The sequence below is a fragment of the Tetrahymena thermophila genome, assembly GCF_000189635.1.
Source record: "Tetrahymena thermophila SB210 genomic scaffold scf_8254601, whole genome shotgun sequence".
In the NCBI taxonomy this organism is placed as follows: domain Eukaryota; phylum Ciliophora; class Oligohymenophorea; order Hymenostomatida; family Tetrahymenidae; genus Tetrahymena; species Tetrahymena thermophila.
In genome coordinates, this window is record NW_002476371.1 from 25,771 (window position 1) to 46,535 (window position 20,765).

At 21.9% G+C, this 20,765-nt stretch overlaps 2 protein-coding genes across 2 annotated transcripts; both read right to left on the reverse strand. All coding sequences in view use genetic code 6, as the record gives it.

The window, feature by feature from the left end:
• Nucleotides 1-413: 413 nt before the first annotated feature.
• TTHERM_001312331 (transmembrane protein, putative) lies at nucleotides 414-1,526 on the reverse strand (the record flags this gene model as incomplete). The annotated part of the gene is made up of 3 exons (XM_012798124.1): nucleotides 414-883; nucleotides 1,069-1,441; nucleotides 1,494-1,526. The coding sequence occupies 3 exons, from the start codon at nucleotides 1,524-1,526 to the stop codon at nucleotides 414-416; spliced, it is 876 nt and encodes a 291-aa protein (XP_012653578.1).
• Nucleotides 1,527-1,994: 468 nt separating this feature from the next.
• TTHERM_01312370 (transmembrane protein, putative) lies at nucleotides 1,995-17,961 on the reverse strand (the record flags this gene model as incomplete). Its single annotated transcript, XM_001029759.4, has 50 exons — nucleotides 1,995-2,035; nucleotides 2,101-2,184; nucleotides 2,234-2,840; nucleotides 2,957-4,630; nucleotides 4,683-5,347; nucleotides 6,126-6,731; nucleotides 7,068-7,148; nucleotides 7,206-7,359; nucleotides 7,416-7,765; nucleotides 7,815-7,943; nucleotides 8,181-8,480; nucleotides 8,527-8,681; nucleotides 8,736-8,933; nucleotides 9,003-9,432; nucleotides 9,594-9,810; nucleotides 9,861-9,910; nucleotides 9,972-10,048; nucleotides 10,118-10,409; nucleotides 10,459-10,565; nucleotides 10,645-10,690; nucleotides 10,744-11,045; nucleotides 11,097-11,253; nucleotides 11,306-11,354; nucleotides 11,408-11,585; nucleotides 11,640-11,793; nucleotides 11,841-12,193; nucleotides 12,273-12,432; nucleotides 12,488-12,536; nucleotides 12,582-12,753; nucleotides 12,812-12,962; nucleotides 13,102-13,379; nucleotides 13,472-13,616; nucleotides 13,665-13,713; nucleotides 13,824-13,953; nucleotides 14,004-14,151; nucleotides 14,210-14,556; nucleotides 14,841-14,985; nucleotides 15,046-15,100; nucleotides 15,154-15,340; nucleotides 15,391-15,541; nucleotides 15,589-15,932; nucleotides 16,290-16,428; nucleotides 16,501-16,549; nucleotides 16,616-16,796; nucleotides 16,861-16,946; nucleotides 16,999-17,148; nucleotides 17,209-17,346; nucleotides 17,436-17,455; nucleotides 17,517-17,595; nucleotides 17,731-17,961. 50 exons carry the CDS (start codon nucleotides 17,959-17,961, stop codon nucleotides 1,995-1,997), a joined length of 11,040 nt encoding a protein of 3,679 aa, XP_001029759.4.
• Nucleotides 17,962-20,765: the final 2,804 nt, after the last annotated feature.

Here is a 20,765-nt window from a genome sequence, read left to right on the forward strand (position 1 = left end):
TTAATTAAATATTAAAATTTTAAAAATATTTTGAGTATCAGCATCTTTTATCATTATTTTATTAAGAAGTTAAATTTTTAACTTGTTTTTTTATTTGTACATTTTAATATCATAATACCAGAAAATGTTTATTAAGGGAAGAGAGGTAAGCTAATAAAAAAATGTGATAAATTAAATTAAATAGATTAAAAACTTGTTTAAGAATACTAAAATAATATTTGTTTTTATGCTTATAATCAATTAAAAACAAATAAGTATTTTTAAGTTTTGATTTAATAAAGTCAAAAGCTGTCAGTTTTTACTTATAAATTCTAAAATGAAAGCTAAATTAATTTAAATATTATTTTTAAATTCTTATATTAATTGTGATTAAAACAAAATTAAAAACAATACAAAATAAAATATTTTATTTATCAAATTTAGGCCTAATCCTAATTACTTATTTTATATGTTATTTAATTTTTTACTTTATAAAATTACTTCAATTTATCTTTAACATCTTTATCCTCAAAATATTATTTCAAATTTTTCAAATTCATATTTGAAAGTATTTTTCTTAATTTTTCCCATAGTATTTAAGCTTTCAAACTTCTTTCTATATACTTATCCATATTAAATAACTTAACTATGAATTTGAATTTTGATGATTTGTCCTGCATTATTTATATAGTTTTTACTAATTTTAGCTTAAAGTTAAACAAAATCTATGAAAATGTTATAACCATAATCAGTAACACCAAGCAAACAAGAGCTACAGTATATGTAAGTTGAAGCTCTTTCTAATCCAATCTGAATTATATTGAATTCAAACAAAAACATATTGTAGTAAGGCATGAAATTCTAAAATCCAAAACATTTAATTTCTTATTGGCATAAGGATAAACTATTAAAATGTTGAAAACAATTTTAGTTTAAATAATTTATATTAATTATTAAAAATATATATTTATAATTTAGAAAAATAATCCAAAATTGTAATTTTACAAAAAAAATGAATATTTTAAATTAATTAGATTTTTAAAAAGAGTTTTAAAAATAAACTAAATTAAAGATATTTAAAATAATTACAATTCTAAGTTAAAAGAGTGTATGTTAACGACGCAAGGATTGACATGACTAACTATAGATGAGTAGGTAAATATGAAAATTGCATGATAAAGAAAAGAAACATTTTATAAATTAGCCTGACTAAATCCCATAAGTGATGCTATTATTTATATTCATAAGTAAAGAATCCAAATAAAATCTAATTTTGATAAGTTTTTCTCGTAAATCTCCTTTAGTAGATTTTAAGCACAAAATATCCATAAATTATTAGTAAAGCTGTAACTACTAATGCTAAAGCTATCAAGTTATATATATTATCATTATATAATTCATTACATGAGATAGATAAATACTCAGTTACAAAAAGTTAGTTATCAAACACCTAGCAATTTAACTTTAAAAAAAGAGAATTAAAATATTTATTTTGTTTAAAAAAAAATAAAAACTTACAGATCTAAAGATTTTAGAGAATATTGCATTTATTGAATAGTAGACAAATATACTTGTAGAAAGTATTATTTCATTTAAATATTTTTTGCAGTTAAATTTTTTAAAAATAAAGATGTAACAAAGCACCAAGCATAGCATATTTAAAATATTTATCACTAATAAGAAGTAAATACCTTTAAAAATTATACTAATTTATTGCAGGATCTAAACTAAAAAGCACTCAGAAATCCTTAATCTATCGCTAAAAAGATTACCAATATCAATAAATAGTTAAGACACAAAATTTGGGATATTAGAATCATAAAAAAACATTATTCCTATTAAAGATGATTAAAACATCAAAATTTTGATTATACTAAAAACATTAAAGGTATCATAACCATAAAATTTTTTATAAAGTATTAAGTAAATCACTTTTGCTGTTATCTTCTAGTTAATTTAATTCTTCAATCTTTAAGATAAATAGATTGATATAATCAATGCAAGGATTGATATTATCAAAGGATAAATGATTTCTGTAAATTTTATGTCACTGCATCTATGAGAATTTAAAATAGATTTTGTAAAAAATAAAAAATATTCATCAAATTAATTACTTTGAACATTTTTAATCTAATTTCATGTAATAAGCTTCACCCCAATATTCTCCACTTCTATCACAATCTTCGCAAAGTGCTCCTACATATCCTAATTTATATACAAAAATAACAATAAGTTAATAAGTGAAAAAAATTACCTTATTTGCAATAATAATTCATATCATCGTGCTTAAGTGAAAGTTAGCGTGAAAGTTAGCCAGTTTATATTATTTAACTTATTTCAATGTCACCTACACAATTTTTACATGGGTATAAAACGATTGATTATTGATTAACTCTCCATAAATTTGAAGGTAAAAAGATCTTATCTCTATAACATTTAACTGACAAATCAGGGCACGATTAACATTAATTTGTTATACTAAAGCTATATTTAGTATCTTTACAGTCTTAACATTAATCATATTTTTATTAAAATTTTTTTGGTGTCTAGCCAATTAAGCAATTTTGAGCCATATCTATAACAATAATTAACGAATAATTACTATAACCAATTATGTATTAGCTTGAATTGAAAATGGGAATTTGAATTAAATCGCTTGTAATTTAGAGCTTAAGTTATTAATTAAAGTTTCCATAAACTTTTATTTACTGAGTTAAATTAAATTCACCATTTGAACTTAAAATTTTATTTGAATTTAAGTAGCCATTTCCTTCTAATATGGTTATTTAAAGAAAGCTCTATTTAGGAATATTCAAAATTTCTTGATTCTAATCACTACACAATCTTAAAATTATATCTTCCTTTATATATTAAAAATATTTTATTTAAGAAGGTTAAATATTTATAAAAAATTAATTTAACATTTTTAATATTTAAATTTTATAAATGAAATTAAATTATAATCAAAAGTTTTTACCTTAATATACCCCCCAAAATGATTTTATATTTATAAGATATTTGAGTCTGATGAACGCTTGCCATTTACAGAAGCACTAAATTTTGTTGGTGAAGTTTAAATGTTGTCCCCATATTAAGAAGCCTTATTATTTTAATATGTATTATTTGAAAATCTATTAACTCTTTATCCTGTGGTTGACCCTAATGCTCCTCCATAACTTGCTTAGTTTTAAGTGAATGTACAGTTACTTAAATTAATTAAATTTATTAAAATATTCTTTTATGTATTTTCTAAAAAAATAGCTCCACCATATTAGCTAGCTTTATTTTACTCAAAGATAGTTTCATAAATAAACATACTAGATTATTTTAGGTATATCGCTCCTCCGTTTAAGTTTGCTTAGTTATTAATGAAAGTAGAATTAATGATTATTAACGTATCTAAAAACACTTATTATACATTAATTGAGTTTGCAAAGTATTATTAAGTTTATTCTAAATATAATCCTGGTCCATTATATGCTATATTGTTATTAAAAGTAGAATTTAAGATTTCTAATTTTGAACCTGCTATTTAAATTGTCCCAAAAACACAATATTAACATATGTTATTAGCTACATTTAATTTATAAATTTAGCTGTTCTAGCTATTATAAAATACTGCGCTTTATATATCTTATCTTTGATTATGCATATTATCTAAAATATTTCTATTGTTTTAAATTAAAGTATCATAGATATAAAAATGCTCTATGCCTGTAACTGTAATCATATTACTTAAAAAGTAACTATCCTAATAAATATTTTATACATCATAAAAGTTAATAGCTTCTTAAATTATCAAAATTTTTTAAAAAATAATTTTCAGATTCTCAGAGTTTTAGAAATCATATGATGTGTCTGTTGATAACTAAAATGTCGAATTTATGATTTCAACATCATGAGCTTTTTGTATATTAATTAATGAAGAATCAACTGAGTAAATTTATAACCAAACTTATTTCCGAATAATGTTTTAAAGGATCTCAATTACTTCTATAAAATATTTAGTTTAACTAGTAATAACTAAACTACTTAATATAATATAAGATTTCGAATTAGATTAATTTTGTATGTTAATACTACTTCCTCTGTATATAGAGAAGTTATTAATAAAATGACTCATTTTAATTGTAATGGCAGTTTTAAAAAAAACAGAAGGTTAGATCTATATAGCCCCTCCTTGGTTAAATGCAATGTTATTAGAAAAATTAGATTTGAATATATATCCATCAAAACCTTAAGATTATCTTCCATTAATAAATATTGCTCCACCTTGAGTCTCTAAGTCATCACTACTAAAAGCTATGTTGCTTAAATATTCGCTCTCTATTGATGAAAAACTACCTTTATTTTATGCTGTCCAATAAACTGCTCCTCCAATTTATGCATTAACATTAATAAATTTAGACTTAGAGATATGAAGTACTTTACTTAAAACATTAAAAAACCCACCTTTTCTACTAGTTTATATGTTAAGATAACTCTATTAATTAGTAAAGTTACAATATCTTATATTTATTGAAAGAATTTATCCATTAATCCAACCAAATTAACTTTAAACATCCATTTCATTAAAACTAGAATTATAAAGGTCCACAGCTAGAGTAGGAGCATTAAAGTAAAAACCTTAGGATACTTTCCCTAAAATAGACTATTTACAAAAAATATTTAAATATAAAATTTATTATATCCAAAATGATTACTTTTTTATTCAAAATATCAGCTTAAAACCCAGAAAACTATACATTTTGAATTTATATGTTGCTGATTAACTTAGAAATTATAGAAAAAATAGATAAATCTTCTTTATTATCTTTGAATACTAATGTTATTTAATTGCTGATAACATTAGTTATTACAATTTCAAGAGGAGCAATTTGCTATTAAATTATATTATTTTCTAAGATAAATAATACTTTAGATACTTTTATACCTTATTAGACTATGTCTTTAATGTTTATTTGCTAGATAGTTTATTTTAAGTAACATATTTATGGAGTCAAAAATTATTAGTCAGTTTATTATAAATTTATTTAGCTAATTGTGACGTTAAAAATATTTTCAGTTTAAAGGAATAAAAATTCTTGATTATCTGCTAAAGAAATATTATTTACTTAAATTGTATTTTATTTCTCAAGTTGAATTATTATTGAAGTTAACTCAGAATAAAATTGATTTCTTTTAATTATTATTCCATTTAAAGTTGTATTAGAATTTTTATCAGTCTAAAAATCTAATAAAAAGTAGCTATCAATTGTCACAATGTTATCTAAAACTTGAATTTATTCAAAGTATGAAGTTTAATTTGTAATATTCAATTTACTATCTTACTACTGCATAAAGTTGTAGTTAGTAACATTATTTGACACTATAAAAATTTTACTTACATTATAGTTATTAGATATAATTAAAGGTATAAGCTCTTTTTGTGATTAATAAAACGTACATTAGTTGAAGGTTAAGCTAACAATTGTTAAAGAATTTAAGATATTTGAATTCAGAATTTAAGATCTATGGTAAAAGGAGCTATTCTCAAAAGTAATATTTTGAAGATATATACTTATATTTTGATTTGGTGAATTATTTTGTCGAACATCTACAAAGAGCGTTTATTAATCAAAAACTGATGATTTAATTAGTAAGTTTTATATTTCAACTTATGTAGATTACATATTTATTTAAATTAGATTTGCCTAATTAAATTATACCTAAAAATTTTAAATTAAATTAATTTTTAATTTACCAATAAAAAAATCTTTTTTAAATAATATTATATAAATAGTTTTATAAGAAGGAGTGGTCAAGATTAATAATTTTTTTTTATTGAAAAAAAATTTGTGTTAATATTAAAATATTTTATAAAACTTAAAAAAATGAATTATTTTAAAAATGAAAATTTACATTAAATAAAGTAGCTGAGATTATCCTAAGATATAATTAAGAATTTTATAAAGAGTTAAGAATATTTATTAGAGGCTTCTGATCTAACACCAAAATGTTTTAAAAATTAACTTATTCTAATGTTATGCTTGTTTACTAAATCGATGAAATATCCAAAAATAATAAACGTTTATTTTGTATTAATTCTTATTGGTGGAATTAACAGTTTATAAGTTAAAAAGTATTTAAAGAATCATCTTTAATACTTATTCCAAACTTATTATCACTTTTTTACTGTTAGAAAATTACATTTTAAATAAAAATTTTGTCAAAACCTTATATATTAAAAACACCTTATTACTAGAAATCCACAGTAAAATTCGAGTAAAGTGTTGTTATATTTAGGATAGCTGAAAGAGTTCTAAATTTCTCCTTTAAAGTAATTGTAAAGTTTTGAGGTTTTAGATCTTAACAAATGTTATCAACAAATATTAATAAAACCTCCAACTCTTTAACTTATAATTCATTATAAAAAATAACTGCTTGATCAAAATCTAGCTCATTTATGATAAATTAGTTTAAATTAACTTCATTTAAACGATTGAAGTTAATTGGTTCTTTTTATGAGCCATTGCCTAATCTACTATTTAGACTTAAGCATTATGCATAGATTATTTTTTACTTCTTATAGTAGCAACCCTATTCTGATTTTTAGCATAAGTAGCATTTCCTTCTTGATTTATCATATGTTATACTATAATTTTATAATAAAGAGCTTTTATCTAAAGTTTTTTTGCATGATAAGCATTAAGCATCATATATATATAATGGATTCTAACTGACATTGCTTTTGTTTACACATGTTTCGGCAACTTTATTTAAAATAATAATCAAATAAATAAATATAAAATTATAAAATTACAGTAATGGACAAATTTAGCAATCATCACCAGAAGAAGTTAATGTTATCATTTATTTTGGATTATCTATTTAATTTTATTTATAATAGAACCTACCAATAAAATATTACAATGAAGTAATTTAATTAATTAATTTATCATAGTTGCACTAAATGCATTAAGGTTATTTATTTATTATGATACATTTTTGGCAGTTTAATCCACATTAAATTAAAATACATTATTTCAATTTTTAATCAAAGTAATACCCATCTTAACATTCTGTACATATCAGTTTATAGTTTTTACTCTTATAATCTAATCTATCTTAAACAGTGATTGGTTTTCTTTTATATATTAATTATGATGTGAAGTTAAATGTATTTGTACCTTGTTTATAAATTATAATAAATGTCATATTTTGTCAATATATATTTAAAAATTCACCTTCATAGCATCTGGAGCATCCTTATGGACATTTAATGCATCCATAGATAGATGGAATACTTAGTTCATCTTAGCATTTCGTACATTAATAAACTTAATTGTTTAAATTTAAACTCAAGTCTAAATATTTATAGCACTCTGAGCATCCAAAAATCTTAATTTATAAATAAGGTATGAAAAATTATTTTAAATTTTAACGAATTAATCTACATTGTTTTTACAAAGGTCATCTTAGCATCTTGGGGGGACCAAAGCTTGGTTTAATATTTATCCATTACTACAAAACTAGCATTGAACTTTAAGAGATTAAGTAGTAAAACAATTATTGCACATGAATTGCTGAGATTACAATTAACATCCATATTCACAATTACTTTCATCACTTGCTAATATGTACCCATAAGAACAACTTTTACAAATTTTGCTAATACCTATATTTTTTTATGAACCATCTACAAATGACCAAATATTTTCTGTTAAATCATAAGTCTATGTACCCTACTATACTATTTTAAAAGTGTTATAATCGCAATTTAGTGCTTATTACTCACAAGACTAGCCTAAATTATTAAAAAAACTTTAAACAAAATATTTAAAATATAATATTACCATCAAAGGAAACAAAGTATCCTTAAGGGCATTACATACACTTTTTTATGTAATTTTTTGTTAGAAACTAGTAATAAGATAAAGCAGTTAGTTAATCTATATTATTATTTAGAACCTCATCTTAATTTTCTATTTTTTAAAAATTTATTTTCACAAATTATTAAATTATTTTTAAATAAATTTATTTATAATATAATTAATCATTAAGAATATTTTTGATGATTTAGAGAGTCAAATAAAATAAAAATTTTAAAAAAAGTTATCTTTGCTTGAAAATATAGAAAAAGTAATAATTTTTTTGGAAGTTTTACAAAATATTTAAGCATTTTATTTTTTTATGATTTCTATAATTTAAATAAATATTACCATATTAGCATTTATCACAATTTTAACTGCATTAAACACATGATAATAGATCATATGAAATAAGGTATTTAGGTTTACATTCTAAGCATATTTTCACAAATGAAAATCCATTCATTTGATTAAGGTTTATTTAGCTTTTAAATACAGCTATTCCATTTATAATTACTGCATATTAACAGGTATTACAATTATCAGGGCATTTTTCACAAATACCTCCATTTTAAACATACTAAACTTAACATTTGATACAAGTTGCTTTTGAATTAGATTCTTGTATACATTAAAAGCATCCTTCTGGACCTATTATTTAAAAGATATTAATATTTTATTATTTTTTTATATTTACATAGCATAGACTAATATTGAACAATGCTATATGAGCCTGATGTTGATTAAACAAGGAAGTTCATTGACTAATACTTTGAAAATACAACTTGTAAATTTTAATCTAATTATAAAATATAATTCTAGCATGTTTTATATTAGGATTGGTTCTACTACCTTTTTAAATAATTTGAAATAAATACTATTTTTAAATTTTGTTATAGCACATACCATAAAGAATATTCTGATGAGCAGTCCAGGCATTAATAAGTAGGAGTTTATTTATAATAAGGACTTAAATTTAAATCTTAATAAGGAGGCTGCTGATTGAAGCATTTTATGCAAACTGATTTTGTTTTGGATTCTTGATATAAAAAGTAACCTTCAATACATTAAGTACAGAAAGAAAGAGAGTTGCATGAATAACAACTAATTGATTTTAAATTATTATATTTATCATCAATAAATTTAATTTAAATTTTAAAATAATAATAATACCCTAATGGACACTTGAGAGATTAGTCTACTAGACAATAGTTTTAATCATAACAGTCTTATTTAACATAAATTAATTGCATTTGAAAATATACTTATTAAGGATCAGGTGAATGTTCTAATTTTTATTCTAAACTGTAGCATTTTTAATCTCCTGGATTTATAAAGTACATAGGACATGATAAACATTTATTATTATTAATTGATATATCTTAACAAAAGCTTTAATTGTTCATATAATTCATATTTCCAACCTAGTTTGGTATATTTAAACTTTAAATTACACAGATTTTTAACTTTTTGATTTGTTCAAAACACTATCCATTATTAATTAATTTTAATAAGTTTTTTTAAGTTAGACATATTTTATTAATTAAGCAGTAATTATCAGGACAGATATCGCAAAGGCCAGAATCTAGATATTAGCAATATCCTAATTTTTAGATAAATAAAATTATTTTATAAATTAATTAAAATATTTAGATAAAAAGTTTTGTTTTCACCATTTTGTTTTTGCTTTAAATTAAATTTGAAAAAATTATTCTATAATTCAAAAATTCAGTATGTTTTTTTATAATCTAAAATAATATCAACCTTTAATATCCTTGCAATATATAATTGATGGTGATAAAAGATCTTAGCATGTATTTTTAATTGATTAAGACAAGCATTAATTTAGTTCACAATTATAACAGGATCCATTTTACACACAAAAACCATTTTTATCAATGCACATCCCTTTAGTTGTATCAATTAACTAGCAGGTATTTGTTGTTTGATCTAAGCAATATTTTTCGATTGCACACATTATCTTATTATGAATATAAATTTATAAATATTGAATTTAAAATTAACATTTACTGCTTAGGGTTATCCCATCTATAAGCATAATTAAGTGTCTTTTTATATACCTAGATATTAATTTGTAGATAAATATTTATAATTTCGATAATTATTATTATTATAATTTACCAATAGTATTTGGATTACTAAAGTCTAATTTGTAACAAGATGATTTATTTGTTACAGGATCTGTCAATAAACAATACCTATTATATAAAATACATTATAATTTCCACTTTTATTATTTATAAACAAAAGATTTGCAATAGCATTACCCATTTTTATAACAATTAGAGGCTCCATTTTAACCTTATGATTATTCTTTTAAACATAATTATGTTAAATTTTCTTAGCCTGGATTTTTATCTGATAAAGGTAAGCATGCTCCAGAAGATATACAATATTCATTCTAGCAAATTATAGCAACATAAGCTCCTTATGGAAGACATTATTGGTTAAAAAAGTTTCTGCCTATTTTATTTGGGTCACTAGAGTCCATTACTTCGCATTTATTATTGGTTTATTGATTGATACAATATAAACCGTCTATACATCCAATACTATTTTCTTTTTTATATAAAATCTTGTTAAGATAAAGTTTATGCTTTTTAAGTACCTTTGTTAAGACCTTAACAAGTTTAGTTAATATTTTTTGCTTAATAAGCTAGATTTGGATATTAAGGGTCACTTAACTGAAGCTTTTGACATTTGTAATTCCCCCCTCTTACATTCAACAAAATAAATAAGTAATTAAAAATTAAGATTTTTATTAATAAATGCAAAAATATTTTATATAACTTACCCAATATCAAGAGCACAATATGTCAAGCCTAAACATGATTTTATTTCTTTTTTGATAAAAATAATTTAAAATATTGGCTATTAATTTCTTTAAATTTACAAACTGTCGTTATTTGGTTTTTAATTAAACACTAACCTAAAGTGTCGATTCCAACAATAAAATCTCCCAAAGCATAGATACCTTAAGAAAGACAAAAATTTTTCTTTGAAATTTGATCTGTGTAAAAGCAGCTACCATCTACGCAAGTTTCAATATCACCTCCATCATATTTTGGATCAAAATAAGGAAGGCATTTACCAGTTTCTTTTTCTCTTGCAAATCTATCTTAATCTAATTACAATAACAGAGACTGGCATGAATTTCCAAAACTAGTATTTAAGCAAAACTATCCTGGCATACATCTTTTTTTATGATTTATTTTAGTTAATTTCAACTTATTAAATAGTTATTACTTGATTGCATTAGGCTAGTCCTAATAAAGGCAATATCCATTTTTATCCACCCCTATTCTTTTTATAGATGCATCCCAAAGAAAGCATCCTGATTAAGTGGTAGGATCACCTGGAACTTAATAATCAAGGCAATATTTGCTTGAACATTACAATATTTCTATTTAAAAAAATTATAGTTTCTTTTAATTATTTAAAGTTTATAATGTTACATGAATAATATTGGCCAATAACTGCACATTTATAATTGCCCTAAACACCCTAAAATAATTTATTAAAATGGTTATCATTTTTAGATTTTTATTTTATTTTACAGCAAAATTTGGGTCATTATCGTTTATTAACTAACAACTTTATGTATTTGGCTCTATACAATAATTTACTGCACATTCAATACTTTAAGGTTATTTGACTTTTAGACAGGTTTAGTTACTTGCTTTTCCAATGTATGTATCATCATAAGCTTAACAATAATTTACATTCATACAAAATCTATTTTGTTTAGTTAAAATTAATTTTTATTTTATTACTTTGACTTGAAATTACCCTATATAACATTAAATAATATTGCTAGTAGAGGTTTAGTTTACAGTTAAGCATTTGTAATTTTGGTTACTTACTCCAACATATTGACTGCTACTTAAGGCTCGGATATATCCATCAGCATCTTAGCAAAAGTTAGATTTTAAGTTTATTAAGTCTAAAATAATAATGTTTAAATTTTTATTAAATATATAAAATAATTACTGGCCAGTTAACCCTATTAATATGCAATATTGTCTTAAATAGCGCACATTTTATTTTCTGAAATATATCCTAAGTATTTTTAGGACTGTATATATAATGTACATAACTGTTGGCTATAATTTTTGCTAAGGCAAACATTATTCGTATCATTAAAGCAAACATCTACTTAACTAGTTATCTAGTTATTAACTAAGCATTAAAGCTATATATCTCTTCCAATGTATAATTGAATTGAAAATTAATAACATTAACCATTAAAAATACAGCCGTTTCCTATAGACCCATAATTTATTGTAGTTTAACATTTTTAAGAAGCAGGATCGTAACAAATTGAATTGATTTTATTTGTACATCTATTAAAATTTTAAGTTTTATTTATGAATATGAATAATCTACATATAAATCCAAATATTTATGTATTATTATTATTACCTCTAAGCAGGAGAAGTATTGATAGCTAAACATTATCCAGTAGAATTTATACCTGCCTAACCCTCAGATCCATCTAGAAGAAAGCATCCTTTTCCATCTTGGCTTTACGAAAAATTGGGTAAGATTTTAAAACAGTGATTTGATTAACATTTCTTAAAGTCTATTTTTAAGCATAATTTGATTTTAATAATTTCTTGCTATAAAATTTTAATTACCTAGTGAGAACGTACCCCTTCCTAAACAGTTACCATATTAATCCACTCCCTAAATTAATTTTGTAAGTATAAATATAATTAATAAATAATTTACTGATGCAAAAGTGTATTATTCAGTTAACCAATAACACTAACCGTTATATAAACATGTATCTAAAGTTTCATACGCACATTCAATTGCACGATATTATTGATCAATATCACACTTTCCATTTTCTAGTTTTGATATTAATTTGCCATCAAAACCTATTTGCTTGCATTAATTACTCGAAATGCAATAACTTAAAAAACTTAAAGATTCAATTTAAAAAAAAAAAATTTTACCCTTTAGAGCAAATATCTACTTGTTGATTTGGAGGAGTATCAGCTTTTAAACACCTTTAATATTATACTTCTCTACCAACATAAGGACTTTATATCTTTTTTATGACAAAGCTATTATCCTAGCAGTAATTATTATCCAAATTAGTAATATCTAAATTTTTATTATTATAAAAAGATTTATCATTAAAATAACTATTTCAAGTTTACTTTAAAATTATTTTATTAAGAAGAAGTTGCTTAGTCTTGTTATGCACAAAAACCAGACGAATTTATAAAACCTAAGTAGGTACTTTTCCATTATTAGTTAGTATAATATATGCATTATAATTTATCGCTTTTTTAACATATGTTTTAAGGATCATCCAAACAATTCTAAATGAATCCTGTGTTTGGTGTTTATCCTGAAGTTAAACAATTTAAATATGTATCTCTACCAATATACTAATTCAAATTCATTTAATAGCAAATTCCCTATAATTAGCAATAATTATTTCTAGTTGATTAATTGAGATTTATGCATGTCTATGAGTCCTTATCATAGCATATATAATTAAACTAAACAGTACATCTATTTTCATATATTAAGTATAAAATAAATGTATTTAAAATTTTCAAAAAATAATAAAAGTAACAAAATATTCTTCTTCAAATAATTTTTACCTTATTGCTGGATTTTTATTTATATCTAAGCATAATCCATCTGCTGTTATTCCAATTTAATTGGGTGACCCATCTAAATATACGCAAGCAGTTTATTGTTATAAGTTAATTTTTTTGCAATGGTCTTATTAACATTTTCTCAAACCTTTAAAAAAAATAAGTTTATTAAATTTAAATATATAATCAATATTACTAGGTGTGAAGTAGCCTCTTTACAAGCAGTTTCCGCTATTGTCTTATCCCTTATTATAAAACTTATTTTGAAAACAACATTATAAGAAATAAAAAAGTGTACTGAATATAGTAAATTCTAAGCAGATAACCAAAAACATTGCTAATTTAACATACATACATCCAAACTTTAATATGCACATTCTATTGCTGTGAATGTTTAATCTAAACCACATTATTAATTTGAAAGTTTTGCAATAAGTTTTTTATCAAAACCAATAGGTTAGCATTTATTATTTGCAACACAATATCTATATGTTAAAAAAAATAATTATTATAATATCTTAAAATCTAAACTTACCCTTGAGCACATAATTCAATTTATGATGACTCTGTTGTTTCTTAGAGGCATAATTAGTTTACTGTATCTCTTCCAACATTTGGAGGTAACAATTATTAAATTATAAATTAATTATCTTAGCAATATCCTTTGTTCAAATTAACAATAGCTATTTTTTAATTTTAAAGCATGGAATTTTTGAAACCTATCATAAATAATAAATTTACTTTAAAGAGCCTAAGTAGAAGTTTTTTAACCTTATTAAGCACAAATTCCAGTGCTTTGAATAAACCCTAAATACTATGACGACTAAGGATACAAGATACATTATTTCTTGTCATTTGTTAAACAAATATTTTATGGATCATTTAAACATTTATCAACAGTACCACTTTAAGCTGTTTAATTTACTGTTAAGCACTAATTATTAGTATCTCTACCAACATATAATTAAAGTGATATTGTTTTACAAAAACCGTTTAAAGAGCATCCATTACCAACTTGTCCATAATTCACAGTTTATTAACATGTTTGTGTATTACTATCCAAACAAGCAACTGACAATTAAGCACATCTAAATTTTAGATAAAAAATAATTAAAATAGCATCTACTTTTTAAAATTTAAATAAACTAAAAAAAAATAGTATTGGCATAAACAAAATAAAATATTATAAAATTTTCAAATGATTTAAATATAAATAAAAATATGAAGAGAGGAAGGAAGGTTATAGCCAAATGCCTAAAAATTTAGAGATTTGAGATCATGAATTATAAAAATACTAATTTAGGTATTAGAATTTTTAATATTTCACTCCTCCCTTTTTAATAATATTAAAAATTTTATTATATAAATTTACTGAGTAGCTTATTTTATATTATAATCTAAGCAATTTTATGAAGAATCCGACCCAACTAACCCTGCTGTACCATTTAAAAGATAACACGCTTATTATCCTTAACCAGTTGAATATTTGCAATGATAATCTGCACACTTGAATAAATCTAAAAAATAAATTATAAATGAATGAAATATAATTAATTAATTAAATAAATGAATCATACTTGAAGAAAGAACACTTTATGACCTGGATAAACAGTTTCCATTTATGTCAACTCCCTTTTTTAATATATAAAAATTTATTTGATTTTTAAGATAAATTTTATTTATACCGAAAAATTTTGATTTGAACTAGATAATAAATTGCATGTTGAATTTTGTAAGCAGCAGTTATAATTTTTAAAGGCGCATTATACAGAATCAGATTGTTATGCTTAAGCACATTAACTGTTTGACAATTTAGCTATTAGTACTCCATCAAATCCAATCAATTTACAACTATTATTTGCTATACAGTAACTAAATAAATTGAAGTTATTAACTTAATTTTCTTGTAATAATTATTTTACTCTTTTGCACACAATTCAACCTTTTGGTATTAAGTTTAATCAGCTTTTAGGCACCTTGAATATAACTAATCTCTTCCTGCATATAAAGGAATTATAGGCTAGATTGTGTATGAATCATCTTAACAATAGTTTATATTCAAGTTGGTAATACCTTATTTAAATATGATATAATTTTAAATAGAGTATCAATAAATTTACTTTCAAATCCACTCGTTGATGTTTTAACACCAAGTTATGCACAAATTCCTGTCCTAGAAATATATCCTAAGTATGTAGAATCTTATGCATAAATTATACATACCTTAAGATCACTTGTTTTGCATACACTTTAAATATCATCACAGCAATTTAGTAATGTATTCGCACTTGTCTATTTATTTTGTAAGCACTAATACTAAATATCTCTACCAACATATTATTATTTTGACATAATATAGCAAGATCCATTTAAAATACAAATATTATTAAAGACAGAATTTGAATTAATTCTAGTACATTTAGCGGTTTGGATATCCTTACAAATATTTTAAGAATTAAAACAACTATTATAAATTTAAAAAATGTTAATAACTGTAACATTATTAAAAATCAGAAATGAATATAAAGAAAAGCTTTAACCCCGCTTATCAAAGTGTAAATTAAAATCTTTCTAAACACCTTAAATAAAAGAAAAGATAGGTAGGTTATTTAATTAACTTTATTATTTAGATTTTTTGTAAAAATAGAATTGTTTTAATATTTTTTTAAGGTTTTCATTTAAATATTTTATTCTTTTAAATATATGTCCTTAAATAAAATATTAAATAATATATTTTTTAATTAAACATTTCTACTTATTTAAATTTTAAACATTCATGTAAAATGTTATTGAATAATAAAAAAATAATTAAATATTTTACCTACTCGCAATAGTATTAGAATCAGCACAATTACCATTATTATCTATTCCAATTGCACTGTCAGACCCATCGAAAAGAAAACACCCTTTTGTTCCAGATGATTATTTAATACAATAACCTTAGCTACATGATTACAAATCTATTTTAATAATATAAATAAAATTGTTTTAAATATAAGAGAAGTATAAATTTAATTAATAAAAAGTAGTACCATTATAATATTAATTTGCTACTGCACACATTCCATTTGTCCTTAAACCCTAAATTAAATTATTATCAAATTTTTATTATTTATGTATTCATTTTATATATTTATATATTTATACAACAGAGTTAGAGTTCGAACTTGACACTTACAGACATGTAGAGTTTGAAGACAAGCAAGCTGGAAGTTAAGTGTAACATTAAATTGAGTTTTATGAATTTAGCTATGCACAGGTGTTATCATTTAATTTAGCAGGATATTATTAAGATAAATTAACACAAGAATTAACATTAAAGCATTACCTAAAGATTTTAATTAATATATGGGAAAAAATTAGTATTTTTTATTGAAATTAAAAGCATCTACTATGAAAGGCAAGTATTTAGTTATAAAATAAAAGGATATTTTTTCTTTCTGATCTAAATTAGACAAAGTCCTTCTTAGCTTACTCCCTTTTTGATAAAGAAAATCTAAATTAAAGATCTAATATTAAAAAATCAATACATATATATAAGGATTATTTGTTCCATCAGTCTTCAAACAACTTTTATACTAACCTTCTTCAAAAATACAATATTATCCTTTGCAACTTATCAAAGTTTCTTTTGGAAAATATTATCCTTGATAAATGCACTAATTATCAATAGTCTTTCCCTTATTTAAAGATTGTTATATTTTTAAAGTATCATGATTGAAAATATGTTTTAAAATTACAACAATGTCTGAATTCAAATAACTAAGACATGCGTACTAGTCCTATGAGTTTTTTATTTGGCATAAACTTTCATTACAATATACTTTGTGAAGATAGAATTAATTTTAAAAGACGCAAAATCCAAGAGAAGTAATTCCCTGTTTAATAAAATCAAGCTATTAAGAAAATTGACATCAAATTAATTAAATTACATCCACTTGATTTAGATCTAAGCATTTATTTTTACCCACTAAATAACAGGATGTTCTATTTAGTATAATTCTTAATTAAGAAATACAAGATATTTTTTATTAAAAGCGAATTTTACTTTTATCTACACTTTCTAAATTATCCACCTTCTAAATAATTGCATAAAGATAATACAAATACATTTTAATTTGCTTGACCTAAAATAATTCGACCATACAAATCTTAGCAAAAGCCTTGTTTAATAAAATTCAATTCTATTTATATAAAAGAAATCAAATTAGTGATTATGCTTGATATTACAGATCAATAAAAATATGAAAATGGCAATTTACTTTGCGGTGAATTAAAATTAGATGTAAATTCATTCTGACCTATACAGACATTTCCTGAATGTAATATAGCTACTATGTGATCACTTTTTTAAACTTTTATACAGCTTTTTCTATCTTAAGATATACAAACAGGCTCATAATCACTTTTACAAAAGTCAATTGAATCATATTTAATAGCATCAATTACACAATATCCATAGCGCTTTTCTTTTCCAATGTATTCTTTACCATCAACTAACTTACATTATTATTTTTTTTGGTCAAAGCATTAATTTTAATGATTGCAACTGCATACAATGAAGGATAAATATTAGCTTAATAGTATTGCTAATAAATAGAGTTTCATAGATGTGAGAGAGACTATTTAATTAAGTTTAAGAAAATATTAAATTATAGTAAAAAATGATTAAATAAGTCATACAATTAAATAAAGAAACAAAATATTATCTATTTACTTAACTAAATTAAAGATAATTTGATTAAAAATATTGTAAACCAACTTCTTAGTATATTTTATTATTTTTTGTTGTGAATATATTTTTTGAGATTAAATACGTAATTTGATTTCTAGCTTTGTAAGCCAGATTATTTTGAAAAGATAATTTCAAAAAATAATAATTGTTTCTTTAAATTTTCTTTTTTCAGTGAGAATTTAGGAAATGAAAACAATTTAATTAATAATTTCTACTTTTAAAAATTTATATTTTAGAATTGATTGATTAATTTTAAAAAATCACTTTAAGGTATTACTGTAATAGCTTGATATTAGTCAGAAGGTTAATTTCTATTATATAAACATTTTTGAAGTATTATTTATTTATTTTAAAACAAATAAAAATAAAATATCTATTCATCAATATCAATTAAACTACATTTACAGTTATTTATTTATCATTTTGTAAATTATATTTAAAAGTACTTTAATAAAATTATACAACAAGAAAAATTCATTATTAATTAAATATTAAAATTTTTTAAACGTTTTGAAAAAAAGTATCTATTATAATTATTTTATTTAGCAATTAAATTTTTAAAATGTTTTTTTATTTGTACATTTTTTTTTTGCATTTAATAATTTAATAGTATAATGTCAGAAAATAATTTAATAACTTATTAAGGAAAGAGAGGTAAGCTAATAAAAAATATGTGATACATTAAATTAAATTGATTAAAAACTTGTTTAAGAATATTAAAATAATATTTGTTTTTATGCTTATAATCAAATAAAAAAAATAATTATTATTTAGTTTTAATTTAATAAAGTCAAAAACTGTCAGTTTTTACATATAAATTTTAAAAATAAAGCTAAATTAATTTAAATATTTTATTTACATTCTTATATTCAAAGCAATTTAAATAAAATTAAAAATAATACAAAATAAAATATTTTATTTATATCATATTTATTCTTATACAATTATTGTTTTTGTTGTTTAAATCCTTACATGATAATAAAATTACATCAATTTATTTTCAGCATCTTTATTTTCAAAATTTTATTTAAAATCTATAAATTTCATATGAGAAAGTATTAATCTTAATTTTTCCCATTGTATTTAAGCTTTCAGATTTCTTTCTACATACTTATCTATATTAAATAACTTAACTATGAATTTAAATTTTGATGATTTGTACTGGGTTATTTGTATAATTTTTACTAATTTTGACTTATAGTTAAATAAAATCTATGAAAATGTTATAACCATAGTTAGTAATACTAAGCAAACAAGAGCTATAGTATATGTAAGTTGAAGTTCTTTCTAATCCAATCTGAATTATATTGAATTTAAACAAAAACATATTGTAGTCAGGCATGAAATTCTAAAATCCAAAACATTTAATTTCTTATTGGCATAAGGATAAACTATTTAAATGTTAAGAAACAATTTTAGTTTAAATAATTTATTTTCATTAAAAAAAAAGTATAAAAAATAATCAAAAATTGTAATTTTACATATAAATGAATATTTTAAATTAATTCTTGCTCTTGGATATTTAAAAAGAGTTTTAAAAATAATCTGAATAAAATATATTTAAATTAATTACAATTCTAAGTAAGCAGAGTGTATGTTAATGAAACAAGGATTGACATGACTATCTATAGCTGAGTATGTAAATATGAAAATTGCATGATAAAGAAAAGAAAAATTTTATAAATAAGCCTGACTAAATCCCATAAGTAATACTTTTATTTATATTCATAGGTAAAGAATCCTAATAAAATCTAATTTTGATAAGTTTTTATCTTAAATCTCCTTTAGTAGATTTTAAGCACAAAATATCCATAAAATATTAGTAAAGCTGTAACTACTAATGCTAAAGCTATCAAGTTATATGCATTATTATTTTTTAATTCATTACATGAAATAGATAAATATTCAGTTACAAAAAGTTAGTTGTCAAACACCTAGCAATTTAACTTTTAAAATAAAGTTTTAAAATATTTATTTTATTTTAATTTAAATAAAAACTTACAGATCTAAAGATTTTCGAGAATATTGCATTTATTGAATAGTAGATAAATATACTTGTAGAAAGTATTATTTCATTTAAATATTTTTTGCAGTTAAATTTTTAAAAAATAAAGATGTAACAAAGCACCAAGCAAAGCATATTTAAAATATTTATCACTAATAAGAAGTAAATACCTTTAAAAATTATACTAATTTCTTGCAGCATCTAAACTAAAAAACACTCAAAAATCCTTAATCTATCGCTAAAAAGATTACCAATATCAATAAATAGTTAAGACAAAAAATTTGGGATATTAGAATCATAAAAAAACATTATTCCTATTAAAGATGATTAAAAGATCAAAATTTTGATTACACTAAATACATTTAAGGTATCGTAACCATAAAATTTTCTATAAAGTAATAAGTAAATCACTTTTGCCATTATCTTCAAGTTAATTTAATTCTTCAATCTTTAAGATAAATAGATTGATATAATGAATGCCAGGATTGATATTATCAAAGGATAAATGATTTCAGTAAATTTTATGTCATTGCATCTATTAAAATTTAAAACCAGGT